Source organism: Lepisma saccharinum, chromosome 14 (genome assembly GCF_977018435.1).
Source record: "Lepisma saccharinum chromosome 14, izLepSacc3.1, whole genome shotgun sequence".
In the NCBI taxonomy this organism is placed as follows: Eukaryota; Metazoa; Arthropoda; class Insecta; order Zygentoma; family Lepismatidae; genus Lepisma; species Lepisma saccharinum.
The window spans coordinates 42925462-42942316 of record NC_139242.1 but is presented as its reverse complement, the minus strand read 5'-3'; the positions used below and the strand labels follow the sequence as shown (position 1 = coordinate 42942316).

The following is a 16855-nucleotide window of genomic DNA, read 5'->3' as shown; positions in this document are numbered from 1 at the left end:
TTAAACAATTAAAAAATTATAATTCCAACAATACAATACAATACAATAACAATAGAAGAAAAAGGAGAGCAAAACTACAATAATGGTTTCATAAAAAAGACACCAGCATAGGTATTCTAGAGAACATAAATCCAAAAGTGATATTCACTGAGGTAGAACAAGGTACATATCTATATACAGACTGAGGCATTTATAACTATGCACATGCAAATACTCATATATAAACAAATATACACACATACAAGCAAATTGTATTTATAAACATACCCATATACACAGAAAACATCTATAATTATTTATTATTTATTCATGATTCATGACCTTCTTCGAAGGACAGACAGGAATTGCATGAATGGCATAGCAAAATCCAAGTCTCCACCGTTTCTGACTATTTCATTATGTTTAATACATAGTCTTAGAATGGGGGAATTCTGGTGTTCTGTTGAATTGGATTTACTGTAATAAAAAGGCTGCCTGAACCGCAACATGTCCTTCTTAGCATTAAATTTTAATGTTTGGAGGAGACTTGGACTGTCAACCAGCCCGTTGACTAACTTATATAAAAATAATTGATGAGATATTACTCTCCTTTCGTACAGAGGTGTAACATTGAATTCTCTGAGTAATTGTTTATATGATACCTGATCCTGAAAAGATGATCTTTTGTGTTTTTTGTAATATAAGTAACGCACAAATTTCTTCTGAATTATTTCTATTTTCTTGCTATTACATTGAGTGTGAGGTGACCAGACTACACTTGCGTATTCTAATTTGGTTCGAACAAGGCAATTAAAAAGGCTTGTCAGAGCTCTTTCATTATGCATGTCTTGTGAACTTCTAATTAGAAACCCTAACGTTCTGTAAGCATCATTACAAATCTGATCAATGTGTGTTCTAAAATATAATTTATTATTTAATGTAACTCCTAAGTCATTTATCTGATTTACTCTTTGTAATGCACGGTTGTTCATTGTATACTGATAAATATTAGGTCTGATTTGCCTGGAAAAAGTTATTGCAAAACATTTTGTGACATTAAAGTTTAATTTATTTTCTATGCTCCATCTTTGTGCATTTTCCAAGTCTTTTTGTAACTTATGTGCATCATTTGAATCTTTCATTACTTTATACAATTTTAAGTCATCAGCAAAAAGTAAGCATTTTGAGTATTTAAAAATTGTGGGTAGATCATTGATGTATAATAGAAAGAATAATGGTCCAAGATTGGAGCCTTGCGGTACACCAGAACAAACTTTGTAAGTGTATGACTTAGCTTGATTGTATGCTACAAATTGCATTCGATTGCATAGGTAAGAAGATATTAACGTAAGAAAGTTATGAGAGAGACCAAACTTAGACAATTTACTTAACAATACATCGTGGTCAAGAGTATCAAAGGCTTTGGCGAAGTCCATATATATTGCATCAACAGAATTCCTATCATCAAGGGAATCGGATATACTCTGTGTGAAATTGACCAAATTAGTTGAAGTAGACTTTCCAGGACAAAATCCATGTTGATCTATTGATATATAAGGTTTAACATGGTTGAATATCCTGTTATATAGTATATATTCAAATATTTTTGAAGGAGCTGAGATTAGAGAAATGGGTCGGTAATTTGTAATTTCGCATGGGTCTCCCTTTTTTAGAACAGGACAAATTTTGCTGATTTTCCAAAGATCAGGAAAAATTTGAGTTTTTAAAACAATATTATAAATATAACACAAAGGGGTGCATAATAATTCGGCACAACCTTTGAATATGTATGTTGGCAATTGATCAGGACCACTGGATTTGGTTGATTTTAGTTTTTTTATGGCTTCATTGCATTCTGCGTCGGTGATTGAATCTACCACCAGCGACTGAGATACTATCATGTCAGAGGGTTCAATAATGTTATATGTTGAAGGATTTGAAGCATACACTGTTTGAAAATATTCAGCAAAACCATTAGTAATTAATACGTTCGTTTCCAATCTATTACCCTTATACATCATATAGGCTAGTTTCCTATTCGTTTTTTTCTTATTTCTTATAAAATTCCAAAATGGTTTAATGTTGCTTATTAAATTGTTCTCTATTTCTGATACATATGTTTTATATGCTATATTTATCATTCTTTTTAGTTTTCTACGTAATTCAGCAAATTTAGTTTGATAGTAGTCTGAATATTTCATCTTTCTTCTGTATGTTTCTTTTTCTTTTAAGTTTCTTATTATATCAGATGTAAACCAACATGGGTAAGAACGTTTTTTACATATTGATATTTTCGGCACATATATGTCTATCACACCATTAATTACCTTGTAAAAATAGTCTAAGGCTTCATTGGGATTCTTGTAAGTAGCTAAATTGTCCCATTTTTCATTTTCCAAGTGTTTGTACATATTGTAGAAGTCAGCCCTTGCATAATTGTATACAGTAACTGGATTTGATTTAACACTAGTAACCTTTTTGTTTAAAAAGACCTGAATATGTAGTGACGGGTGGTGGTGGTCTTCCTCAAGCAACGGGTGTAAATTTCTAGTAAGATTCATGCTATCACTTATATTTGTCAATAGTAAATCTAGGGTTTTCCCATTTTTATTTTTAACATGATTGACAGATTTAAAATTTCCCATTGATAAAAAATTAGCAAGAGAAATACTAATAGGTCCACCTTCCAATAAATTATATTGATCATCTATTATCGTGGTAATATTAAAATCACCAACAATAATTACTTTAGAACTATGCCGGTTAGCAATCTCCTCAACAAATTCAAAAAAATCCTGATACTTCTTAATTGGTGATTTTGGTGGAAAATATACTGATAAAAAGAAGTAGCTTGTATGTTCAAATATAAATTTGATACATACTATTTCTACATATTCTATAGTGATTTTAAATTGCTCAACAGAATATTTGTTTGCTACAGCAACCAAGACACCACCCCCTCCCTTATGGACCCGATCTTGGCGATAAACATTGTATCGGTTATCTATGAGCTCGCCATCGTATACACCCACATTTAACCAAGTTTCTGTTAGTGTGATTATATCATAATTTTCGAGGGATATACTAGAGTATAATTTATGTAATTTTGTATTTAACCCTCTAACATTCTGGTAATAGACAGATAGTTCACTAGTATCTGAAAAATAGTTGTCGGTTTCGGCCATACCTTTATTTCAAGTTGATGACATCATTTATTGAATTTAATATATGGACCACCAAATCATTAGCTCTCTTTCTCAACTTAACATTACCAGACCAATCATTATTATTGATATTTTTAATGATTTTTATGCTAACAAGACCAGTCAGAGACACAAAATTATGCAATTCCATTTCAATTTGATTCCCCTGTGTCAAATCATGAGTCGACTCAATAATAGACGGAATATTAAAGTCTCCAATTATTATAATTTTACAGCTACATATATTAAACATATCTTCTACAAATGCATAAAATGTTTGATAAGCTATAACATTTGACTTTGGCGGGAAGTATACACAAATTACAATTAAAGAGTAAATTTCAAGCCCAATCTTAATGCATACAATCTCAACATTTTCAATATTAACGTCTATGTTTCTTACATAATAATTACTTTTTACAGCCATTAAAGCACCTCCACCCCTTTTATCCATTCTATCCTGACGAAAAATTACATACCCATTATCGCTAAATTCAGAGTCCGTTACATTAGCCTTAAGCCAAGTTTCAGTTATGGCAATTATGTCATAATTGTTCGCTAACACGCTCAGATACATATCCGTTAGTTTAGTATTTAAGCCACAAACATTTTGATAATAAAATGACAAATTTGTATGACTCGCCATTCTAAACAAGAGCACGAACATCATGCACTGACTTAAGTATATGTACCCGAGAGTCATTTGCTGCTTTTCTAAGTTTTATATTGCCTGCCCAGTCAATCCAAAGAAAAGCATAATTTCTTTCATTTTTAAGTTTTCTAGCCTCATTGAATACACTCCTCCTTAGCGGTGTTAAATTACAATTAATATATACAGGCCCCCCCTGATTCAGACCGAGGTCCCTACAGTGTAACGTCCTTTTTACTTTACGTCTACGAAGAACTTCATCTCTGACGTCCCTCTTTACAAATTTAATTATTATACCAGGTACATTTTGATTTGATGATTTCAATCTATGACAACAATCAATCATGTTGTCTTCAAGTTTTACATCCAAAGCCTGACCTACATTCTTAACAATATTTACTACATTTTCGTTTTCACTAGTTGGGACCCCATGTATTTCCAAAGTGTTCCTTCTACCGTACTGGTCCAGTTCATCCAACTGTAATTCTAAAGTTCCTATTTTCTTCTGTAATCTGGCATTATCGCTTCTTAAATCGTCTATTACCTCCATACATTTCTTCAATTCAACGCTTTGACACTTTAATAGATTGGCGTTCTCGTCTAATTTTTCATGAGCTAAATTCAGTGATTTCCCAATCTCATCCTCCACCGTTTTATTACTTCTCCTTATTACATTTATTTCCTCCTTTATATCTAACAAAAGACGATACATCTCATCATGGGTAGGATGATGATCATCAGAAACCACGGGTGTTCCATCACCAATACTACCTCGGCGAGATTTTACACACACATCGCAGATCCATGATTGTTCCATAGAACGCATAAATTTAATGTCATCCTCTTTTAAATTCACACAGGCGCTGTGATAAATATTATTGCAGGTCTTACACTGAATCTTTTGAAACATATCCTGTCGCACCACCGTTTTGGAACATTTTCCACAAACCCCCATCTTATCGGTGTTGAGTCAGTGTCCGGTTAGAAAATAATTTATCACACTTGGTAACCTAGCAACACTGCGGTTAGAGCCAACAAAATCTAAATTGAGTTGGCAATTCTGAGTCCAACCCCGTTTGTTTACATTGTCATTCACCAACTAGAAAATACATCTACTACTGTATATAAGCCAAATATTTGTAATTATTTTTATAAATAAGTGCTCATGCGTACTTACTGTTCTTCGCAAGCATGATATAAACTCACAGATTGCACTAGAATCACTTAAATAACATATAAACACCGGACACGAAACAGTCACCGTTATCGCTGAACCATACATGAATGACAAAGATACAATGCTCTTCATAATATTATTTGCATAATGTTGTTAGCTAAGACATTCGAGAAAAGGGAGAAAAATGCGACACGCCTTTCGACAGTCAACTGCATCGCGCGCACTGATTACACTGGTCTGCATGAAAATCGGCCCTGACACTATTCCTGCTGATTCTTACGTAAAATGACCTCCTGAATCCGAATATGACCCCCGTTTTCCCCCATCACTTACCCTTTTTGGGGGGAGCCCGCCCACCTATTTTTATCAGTTTTCGATAATTTGGATAGATGAAAAGGATTATTTCAGCCTTTACATTTCTTCTGAGGGGCTAGAGAGGTGAAAAGTTCTAAAACATGAACAGTTCTAAAACATTTGTAGCAAGGAGTTAGATTTGGGGGGAATTTGCCCCCTTAAATTGTAAAAAAAATCATTAAAAATGATCGATTTTTCCAGTTTTTTCGCAATTTTTTCACTTATTTTATACATATTCTAGCTTCCAGCCCCACTCATCCTCCCCAAACACCCCCAAATAATAAAAATATATAGCAACAATAATAATATATAGCAATAATAAAATATATAGCAACAATAATAAAAATATATATAGCAACAGTTCAGAAGATTCACTGTACCATGCTGGCGCTCTCAATACTTCGTGCGCCCCCCCCCCCATTTTTCCCCATCACCCGCCGTTTTCGGGAGAGCCCCCTTATTTTTATCACTTTTTGATATTTTATGGCCATGATTTTGATTTGGAGGGGCAAAAAGAATATTTCAGCTGTAAAGAATAATAAATACAAGGTAAAATAATAAATCTAAAGAATAATAACTAAATAAATAAATAAGATAAGTACCTTTATTTGGTGCTTCTTTTCCTTTTGTATTCTGAGGTAGAAGTTTCTCGTACCAAAAACCAGCAGTACTCTGCTAACATGCTCGCGTTCCACTTCCCTGAAAATCTCCTCTCGAACTTATTGATGTCTTGATGGAACCGTTCCCCGTTTTCATCCGAAACTGCTCCTAAATTTTCAGGGAAGAAGTCCAGGTGTGAGTGAAGGAAATGCACATGTTACACCCATGGCCTTGTATGCTGACAGCAATTCCTCGACATGAGCGACATAATCATCACTTTTGTTATTACACAAAAAGTTGTCACACACGTTTTGGAATGCAAGCCAAGCTCGTTTTTCTTTTCGATTCAGGTGTTCAATAAACGTCGAATCTTGGAAAAGTTGTCTTATCTGGGGGCCCACGAAAACTCCTTCCTTGATTTTAGCCTCACTGAGACGAGGAAATTTTGTTTTCAAAAATTGAAATGCATCACCTGTCTTGTCCATTGCTTTTACAAACTGTTTGATCAATCCGAGTTTGTTGTGCAAAAGCGGCAAGTAAATATTTTCCATCGGGACCAGAGGATCGTGAGTGACATTTTTCTGACCGCGAGTAAAACTTTCTGGCAGAGGCCAGTTCCGTACGATGTAATGTTTGTCTCGGGTTCGGCTATCCCATTCGCATAGGAAGCAGCAGTATTTTGTGAAGCCTGATTGCAGGCCCGTGAGTAGAGCAACAACTTTTAAGTCAGCGCAAAGTTTCCAATTATAATCATAACTGATTCTATCAAGGATTCGGCTGATGTTTTCGTACGTCTCCTTCATATCCACAGAGTATGCAACCGGGACTGACGGTAACTCATTCCCATTGGCCAACGGGACAACTTTCAAGCTTGTCTTTGATGAGTCTATAAACAGTCTCCATTTGTCTGGGTCTCATGCCATCTTCAGTTCTATGATCAATGCATTTGAATTAGGGCAGAACACTAAGCCTTCATCTTCCGAAAAAAGTAATTTCAGGGTTGACTGCCTGGTCCTGTAAGAAGAGATTTTTATGCCCTTTTCTAAGAGATTCCACTGCTGAAGTCGAGATCCAAGAAGTTGAGATTTACTTTTAGGTAACTCCAAATCCCTGACGAGATCATTCAATTCCGACTGAGTAACGAGGTGAGGTTGTCGATGAGCTGAATAAGCAGAACACTCTTCATCATCGGTGGACGTATCATTTGATGGTCCAGGCTGTGGCTCAAAGTCTTTCAAATCCATTTCTGGCTCTAGAGATAGGTTTTTGGGGGCACTGGGATTGGCAAAGATTCGTTGTGAGGAACTGGTCTTAGAGCTGAAGGGATATTAGGATACTGAATTGTATGCTTACTTTTGCTAGGTAACCCGACGATGGAAGTCATACAAAAGTAACAATCTGTGAGATGACAGTGAGGTTCCCGCCAAACCATGGGCACAGCAAATGGCATTGATTTACAGGTACCTTTGAGACGACCTTCCCCGTCCCTCTGTCTCCCTTCATTCGGGGTCCTACTTCTGAGCGTTCACCTATACTGAGGGAAGATAAGGATTACAGTGCAGGACTATAGTGACAAGAGCAATGCAAGTTTAAACTTGTCAAAGCATGAAAATTCCTATGCAAACCTGTTCCCGCGAGGTATTGAGAGCGCCAGCATTGTACAGTGAATCTTCCGAACTGTTGCTATATATTTTTATTATTGTTGCTATATATTTTTAATATTATTGCTATATATTTTTATTATTGTTTCTATATATTTTTATTATTTGGGGCTGTTTGGGGGAGGATGAGGGGGCTGGAAGCTAGAATATGTAGAAAATAAGTGAAAAAATTGCGGAAAAACTGGAAAAATTGATCATTTTTAATGATTTTTTTTACAATTTAAGGGGGCAAATCCCCCCCAAATCTACCTCCTTGCTACAAATGTTCATGTTTTAGAACTTTTCACCTCTCTGGCCCCTCAGAAGAAATGTAAAGGCTAAAATAATCCTATTCATCCCTCCAAATTATCGAAAAGTGATAAAAATAGGTGGGGGGCTCCCCCCGAAAACGGTGGGTGATGGGGGAAAACGGGGGTCATATTCGGATTCAGGAGGTCATTTTACATAAAAATCAGCAGGAATGGTGTCAGGGCTCGAATTTTTTTTTTCAGACCAGTGTTACAGCAGGAAGAGGGCGGGACAGGGTCGTCATACTTTGGGAAAGCCTGTACATACTTTTAATTAAGGACTTGTGAATGTAGTTTACATTTACGATGAATAAATACCTCAGAAACTTTTTTTTAAGAGTTTAAGAAACTTGAAAATATATTGCTTAATAAAATAATGAATTCATGTATTTCAAGCTACAGTAAGCTTAGCGTGTTAAGAGTGAAAAGTATTTTATCCAATTTGAAATAAGACTAACAAATCGTAATTATCTTGTACTTAAATCAGTTTCATTACATAACATTTTAAGTTTGTATTTCTCGAATCGAAATAACTGATGTCTTATGAAATTATTAATCTATGGCAATTCACTCAAAAAAAATGTTTCTATATATATCAATTTGTTGGCGATAGATTACTGTAATATTGATTGTTACTGTCAATGATTCGTCTCCCTTTGTAAAGCCATTAACATATTGCTATATTTTTTTCTTTTAGTGTTTTATGCAATGCATCGGTACAGCAAAAGGAGCGGTAAGTATTACCTGTGATAATATTAAAGTAAAATACCATTAATATTGCTATCAATAAATTATGGAATAATCAAATACTTAATTTTTGAAAACTGATGTCAAGAGTACTCAATATGAAATTGGGAGTCTCCTTATAACAAATCAGTTGAATTTTCGCAGTTAAAAGTTGACTTAGTTTAGTTTATGTGTGTGCATTATGCGTGAGATAAGGAGTTTAATTCATTATGTGTACTGATAACTTTAATGTTATGCACGGTAATTATGTATTTACTACATTTTTAGGTAAATTGTTTGAAGTTATGTTTTTTAACCTGAATTATCCGTGTGAGTATAATGCATATGCAATTTTTCTCGCCACCTGTAAAGGTGAATCATCAAAGAATTAATGATAATAAAGGTGATATCTCTAATATGTTATACATCTTTCAGAAATGCTAACTTTGACTTGATTTGTAGACTTTTTGGATATTTAATAAAATGTAATTTAAGGCTACCAAAGAGCATGTAGGTAAAACTTGCATAGTGAACGTAGCTATACATTTTTTATTCTATCTTGTCCCCATATGCGGATGTAATCCAGAAATTACTGTTTTCTGAGAATTATATTTGTCCTGAAATGATGGCAAAGTATCTGATTTGAACAAAAATTTAATGAAGTGAAGAAAAAATGTCTACTTTCAACAAGAAAACAACTTCCCTCCCTTTCTCACCTCTCTTGCTTCAAATTACCCTCATAAGTTAGCAGATTTATTTACGAGAATTTGCTTATTGGTCTCCTCCACGAAAACATTCCCCTTTTGCTTGTAAGTTTATTATAAGTTTAGTGGGCAAAACAGTTAGTACAGCCGTGTGTTGAGCAGGCACCATTGTTTCTTAAATCTTATTCAAAAGTACACAAAATGACATTACGGCGTTTTCGAATGTTTTGGTCAGATTTCTCCGGTTCTGTCACGTGACTGGCTTCATGAAAATCGCGCTAGGCTTACTCCTCCCCCTTCATACCTCCATGGTCTAGCGATAGGTGCTGGGTTGAGATGACGTCAGCGGCTCGCTGGTTAATTGAAGGTTTCTGGAGTTATGACTCACTCCCAAGCTGCAAATGTGTGTAACAGTAAGGGATGTTACGAAAACAATTTCACTTCTAGTAGTTTGTTTAGCTGATATTAATCTCTTTGTTTCTATTTTCTTCAGTTCACTTCTGATATGCTGATAGACGAAGACAAAGCTTGGGAAGGGTCACAGATTTTCGGAGTCACTGATGAAGATAAAGTGAGGAAAAATGTAAAGGACTGCAACAGCAAGGGTAAGTAAGACCATGCCATTAAATGATACACAGAACTTTTTGTAACGAGAAAAAAGTTAGATCTAAAACGAGTATGACATTAATGAAGAGCTCCAAATAGGAATGCCGACAATTTGAGTTGGTCCAGCTTCGGGTCTGGCAGTACAGCCGAAGTAAGTGTTCGGAAACCAGCAGTGTTGCTTACTATCAAACATTTTAACCACATGCAGGGAATCTTGTGTTTCTCAAGACTCAAAGAAAAGGGCTAACGGAAAGATTGCAGCGTAAATTTTAATTAACAAGACTGTCCACGTCTACATTGAAAGTAATGTAAATGAGAAAAATTCGTGAAAAATATATCTTAAAAAGCGCATTTTTGACGTTCGTTAAGAAAAGATTATCACAATGCGTTAGAATACGAGGGCCCCGGGTTCGAATTTGGCCTGAGCATGGGTGTTCTTTTTCAGTCTCTCTTCATCGTTGCGAGTAGCCGAAAATGGAAGAAAAACAACACTAAATAACGAAAAAAACGCAATTTGAATATGCGAGGCGGAAATAGTGCTGTTGTAATTCCTGAAAATGATGAAAAAAACAACTTATTTTTTCTTTCGGAAAAAATGTTATCCTAGCCTGGGAGAAGGCTTGAAGAATATATAAACTCCTTCCCCATACATTTTGGCAAACATAATCGCAAAGTCGGCGCTGAATATGAGACGAGGAAAATAATAGAATTCGACGTTACATTCCATGGAATGTTTGTTTCCTTGTTACGAACTATCTGAATAAAAGCTTCCTCTTGTCTGTTGGCTTTCGCGGGAGCTGCTTTAGACTGCCAAGGTCAAGTATTCGCCGTGTTGGAGTAAGATTAGCACCAGTGACGTAGTCACGTGAACCTGTCAATCCAGCTGTTTCTTCTCTGCGACAGAGAAGCAGACACAATTGATTTTGCTTTGGTATAAATTAACAAACTGCAAGGGTTGAGAGTTCGAACCCTGTCAGGATCAGAATTCTTTCCTTCCCTTTATTTACGCGGTAAACAGTGAAGTGTATCAAGATTCGAAAGTAGTTTTTGATATTTCGGTTTATTTTGGTCATCGATGTATAATATGTAATTTCGAAAACCGCCAACGCTCAATTCAATAGCAAACATTCAGATGTAAAAACATGTGGTGCTAACGGGAAACCTATATTTCTGCGCTTTTAGAGGTTACATAGAGAAGGAAAAATTATACATTTATTTCAAATATCTCTTGATTTTCACAGGGGCACGTGGCAAAGTGATTTTTTTCAAAACTTGTCAAAAGTCTGTGGATACGTCTCACTCACACTTCAATTATACTCAGGACGGGACTTACAGTTGCAAATGAGATCTGAGATCTGAACCACAATGTGCCTGCCATCTGCTTTCGACCAGAGCCATTCTATTACAAGGGGACTAATTTACAACACAACATACGAAAGTCTCTCTCTTAAGTCACGAAATTTATCAATTTCTAATTTAGCTCACGATTAAGCTGGAGAACTATAAAATTAACTGTCCAAACAAAAATAAATTAAATTAATCATTTTCCAACAACATAAAAATCAAATAATATAAAAAAGAGACAGGCAAACTTTCCATCATGTTTATGAATTATATAGTCGCCGAATATAGTGCTTTCTTTTTATACGAACACTACTAGAAAGCAATATTGGTCGATAATTTTAGTTAAAAGTAGTTCTTTTTAATTCTTAGTAATAACTCCTGCAACCGGATCAAGGGCCTCCCCGATGGCGCAGTGGTAGCGTCGTCGCCTTGTAATCAAGGTGGATACCCGGTGGAGGCACAAGTGGTTCGGATCCCACTTTAAAAACTGTAGGTCCAGTCCCGATTAGCCTTACTGTGCATAAAGTGGACTTAAAACATCAAATCAATCAATCAATGCAACCGGATCAAATGATATGCCTTGAAAATTACAGATTTAGAAGAGAGGGTTGAACCAAACACTTACTCGTGCACTATGAAATACTCAAACAGCTAATCATCCAAAATATATATTTTACAGCTCTATTCTAAGTGTCAGATGAGTGATGTTTAGGTAAATAATTTTAGTTACTGATTAATTCTCTTTGTTTCTGATATTAACATCTACAATCTGCGCACGTATTGACTTTACAATTTGAACCAGGCTTTTTTCTTTTCCATCTGAAAATTAATCTTAAGGTGCGAACATTCATCGAGTGGGTCACTTGTAAATTCCTATCTATGTACATGTATAAAACGAGGAGAGAGACACGTGAAGGACGGAACATCGTAAAATACATCTGCTGATGTTCCTCACAACTTACTCATTTCATTTCAGTGGTTTTCTTTTTGAGAATATTAACGGTGTTTTATCACACAACAATTTTCGATTTTAGCACTTGTTGTAAATATCGAGGCTTAGCAGAAACTAAAAATTCTCAATTTCAAGTAGTCTCGAGTAACAGTCACGTTCTCTGAACGAGTTATAGTTTCAATACATATTTTCTTATTGGCACGCAAACAATAACAAAGTTTCAGGGATTCAATTGGTGTGACGAGAATAAAATACATTATGTAGCACCCATTTGGTAAGAAAAAATATTTTGGAGACATAGGGATTCGAACCTAGGATTTCATCTTACAAAGCTGACCTTTAACCGACATGGCCACAAGCCAAGGTGAAAAAACAAAGTTATTCGAGTAATTTATCCATGAGATTGCATCTTTCCTGTCCAGCTCGAAACTTTTGATGTCGCTTCTTGCTAATTACATTAATTTGAAAGCAATACGCTTCATCAAATAGTATTTGTGTGCTGTACACATTGCTGAAAAAATACAAGTGAAGCTTGTGCATGAAAATTAATGAAGACTTTTGGAAGTCGTGCTTTTGTGGAAGGTTAGTGTTTACAACGCTAAATAATTACTACCGTTCTCTAGTTCCCGTCAATATAGCGGATTCTGCTATGTGACGACGAATCTCATTAACTAACGGCACATAAATTATATTATTTTAAACTATTTATTTAAAAAAGAAGAGTCATTATTCTCTAATCTACGAAGGCATTCATTCATTCGGTAAGAATTTTACGAGTCACAATTCTATTTTTGTGCTCCATTACGAAACCAACGTGCACGTGTAAACAAAGTAAAGCCCGACAATTTTTATTTTACAAAAATTCCATTTACTGCTAAAGTTAAATGAGAGGAAAACCATTGACTTATTTTTAATAGACTGTATGACTGATGTGCCCCTCTGGCTCTTCTTCCTTTAGAATTTCTATTATATTTCCCATCGCATATTCAGTGCCAACTTTGCGATTCTGGTTGCCAAAGTGTATGGGGAAGGAGTTTATTTATTCCTCAAGCCTTCACCTGGACTAGGATAACACAATTTCCGAAAAAGAAATTTTGGCATCATTTTCAGGAATTGCAAGAACACTACTTTTGTCTCGCTTATTCGTATTGCGGTTTTTCCTTTTTGTTATTTAGTGTTGCTTTTCTTCCATTTTCGGGTACTCGCGACGATGAAGTGAAACTGAAAAAGAACACCCATGCTCAGGCCAAATTCGAACCCGGGGCCCTCGCATTCTAACGAATTGTGATAACTACTTCGTCACGAACGTCAAAAACGGATTTGTTTTTAAAATAAATTTCAGGAATATTTCACATTTACATTACTTTGATTGCAGACGTGGAAATTCCCATTTGATTAATATTTACGCTGCAATTTTTCCGTTAGCCCTTTTCTTTGAGTCTGAGAGACCCAAAATTCCCAGCATATGGTTAAATTGATTGATAGTAAGCAACACTGCTGCTTTCCGAACACTTACTTCGGCTGTACTTCCGGCCACGAAGCTGGACCAACTCAAACGAGTGTGCCACTTTTTGTGAACAGAAGTGTACTATCATAGTTATTCATTATTAATATTGATCAATTTTCAGTAAAGTAATTCGATTCTCTTGCTACTGGCATGTCAAATGTTTTTAGAAAAGTAACTACGCATTCTATAAATATTAAAACGAAACCATTTTAATTTGCTTTTAATATCTAGGACATAACACTTTACAATATCAACGACTGGGTGAGGGGAAGTCTAAAGTATTCCTTCCTACGTTTTTCAATTCGATAACCGATTACGTCTTAGTCTAGCTAATTTATTTTGTATCTTGGATCTAATCTGCTGGTTTACCGCCTAAAGTGGTAAGTGTGTTGATCCACGCAGTAGACAATTGATTAGAAAGCGGTCATTATTTAAGCACGCAAGTCTATTATGTAATAATAATAAACTATTTTAAAAGTGTATTATGTAATAATAATAAACTATTTTAGAATGTTTAAGCCTCCTCGATGGCGCAGTGGTAGCCAGTAACCTAACCTAACCCGACCCCGTGGCGCTACGACACCCAGCGGTCCCGGGTTCGAATCCCATCTTCACAAATTAGCCAAAAGTGGCACAAAAGGCGAAGTAAAATAAAGCAAATCAATCAATCAACATTTAAAAACGTCGATCTCTGTGGCGGAGTGGTTAGCACAGCCCGCTATGACGCCAGGGGTTCCGGGCTCGAGTCCCGGGTAAGGCATGGGTATTTCAGTGTGTCCAAAATGAGAAAAACTGAAAATTGAGAAAAATTGATGAAAATGGGAAAAAAGTGGTAACGTCGTCGCCTTCTAATCAAGGGGTCCCGGGTTCGATACCCGGTGGAGGCACATAGTTGTTCGGATCCTACTTGAAACTGTAGGTCCAGTCCCGATTAACCTTCCTATGTATAAAGTGGACTTAAAACACTAAATTAATCAATCATAAATGTTTTAAAATGCACTGTAATAATACCAATTGCTACCGACTACTTTATCCTTGGTAGCGCATGATAAAGTTATAATATGTAGTGGAGATAATTATTTTAAAGTTAGGCGTTCAATATTTCTTTTAAAAAATAATTCTTAATGTAGTCTTTGTTGAGCAAAAAATGTAAGTTTCATTTTTCAAAATGTTAACTTTTCCCGCGATCACTAGTGAAAACAAGTTTGCATCAACCTGATATTAATTGTATATTATGTTCCTTCTTTGCAGTGGCAAATGAAACTGTCGAAGGATGCGCAAAGGGTGGAAAAGCTGTTAAGTGTATGATGAGAAGCATGAAACCAGTAAGTTCTTATCTGTGTTTTCAATTATTAAAACTAGAGTCTCATAAAACTCACTCTTCAGCTAGCGTAAGATTATGTAATCATTAAACTTTTGATGCTGAAAACATGTTAGAGAATATAAAAATAGATTTTTTCTATCATATATATATAGGTTGCAGCTTCATTGAAAATGGTAATGTAAGGTAGTGATAGAAATTCGGGTGCAGATCTCCATAAGGACAAAGGAGTCGCATTTTATCTGTTTCGTTACCGTATTGTGACTGAGAAAATTTAATATTCAGAAAAAAATATCCTCTTCGTGATTCCGAAAACATTGTTGGTAACGCACGATATGCAGAAGTTTCGTACAAAACTTGAATATTAGATATTTCGTTCCCTCCACACTGCCATGTTGGAAGTTGTATTGCAAAAACACAAACTATAGACCATCTTTTCCTTAGTTGTTCCGTGGTCCTACAAGGATGATACATTTATTAATTTTAAGTGTTTTTGGAGGTGGCATTATAATCACTAAATGTGGAATTGGTAAGGAATGCCTTGAAAATTTTCTAGACTAGATCATAAAAATTAGCCAAGGCATGGTAAATTTGTTCCTGAATCGGTTTCTTTGGGTTACCCTTACAGGCCATCCAAAAATATTCCGGGTTTGCTCAAAAGTAAATGATAATTACAAAGGTTTCAATCAAACAGAGTTCAAATTGCTCCCTCCAGGGGTACCACCAAATAGCCATATAATCGTAACTTTAAAGTATTCGCATATTGGGGGGGGGGGATGTTTAATCAGCCATCTTTTGTACCAATTTAAGAATGCCCTACTGTCCAAAGTGGGATGAAAAACCAAAATGTGTGCTCACAAAAAAACGAACCTAATTGTAGGATTCTTCATTACATAATCTTCATCATTAGATCTCCTTAACAGATTCAAGCAAGAATGATGAACACATAGTTAATATATGTATTTCAGGATTAAAATATGTGTATAAACGTTATCATTTTTCTTTTCAGGAAGGAAAGAACGAATGATGATCTTCGTCACCACAAATGAGAGAGTTTAATCCTCCTCCACAAGCGAAATACGAAGACCGTAAACGCACTATTATTATGTATCCAAGCAAAGTAGAAAATAAAGTTCTAGCAGAATAGTCAAGCTTTTTACTTCGAGATTAAGGATTCATCTTTAGTGTAGCATTATGATTTAAGGGCAGAGCGAAAAAGAGATAAAACTGATTTATCTGAATTAATTTTTGAAAAGTTTGGTTGAGTTTTCTTCTAACATTAAACAAAAATGAATGATAGCTTCTAACAGATAATCCTGACCCAAAGAAATGGATTCGATTTCGTGGTATATTCTAAAAACTGTTGCTGGTGAGCAACCATAAGTGTTTCGCCTATTCAGACATATGTTCGATCACCAGAACATATTTTGTTGATGTTCGAAATCAACATTTCTTCATGTATATACATATAATATGATAGAAATGATAAAGCCATGCTACAAGACCAAGGGAAGAAAAATAGATGTAGATAAATATGTAACAATAATTGATAAAATATGTACCTAAATATGTAGTATCAAAGAATGTGTAATATTAATAAAAATCAAGTATCCCAGCAATTTCAAGAATTCTGCTAGATATTTATTTTATTTGTACACATTCAACATAAGTTGTTCAAACTAAAATTTGTATAATGACTTATAAACTCAAAAAGCACAGCAACGTGTACATATTTAAGAAACCAATTTTGTAAACTATTAATTACTTTTCACGTCGCAAATTATT

General features: G+C 35.2%; 1 protein-coding gene across 2 annotated transcripts in view; it reads left to right on the top strand.

The window, feature by feature from the left end:
* LOC145998499 (uncharacterized) overlaps positions 1-16216 on the top strand; it is a 98725-nt gene extending 82509 nt beyond the window's left edge. For both annotated transcript variants that reach the window (XM_083134919.1, XM_083134918.1), the window contains 4 exons: positions 8608-8643; positions 9834-9945; positions 15001-15074; positions 16080-16216. In XM_083134919.1, the coding sequence (XP_082991045.1) occupies positions 8608-8643; positions 9834-9945; positions 15001-15074; positions 16080-16097 (240 nt within the window). In that variant the 3' untranslated portion in view covers positions 16098-16216. The remainder of the gene's footprint in view (positions 1-8607; positions 8644-9833; positions 9946-15000; positions 15075-16079) is intronic.
* Positions 16217-16855: the final 639 nt, after the last annotated feature.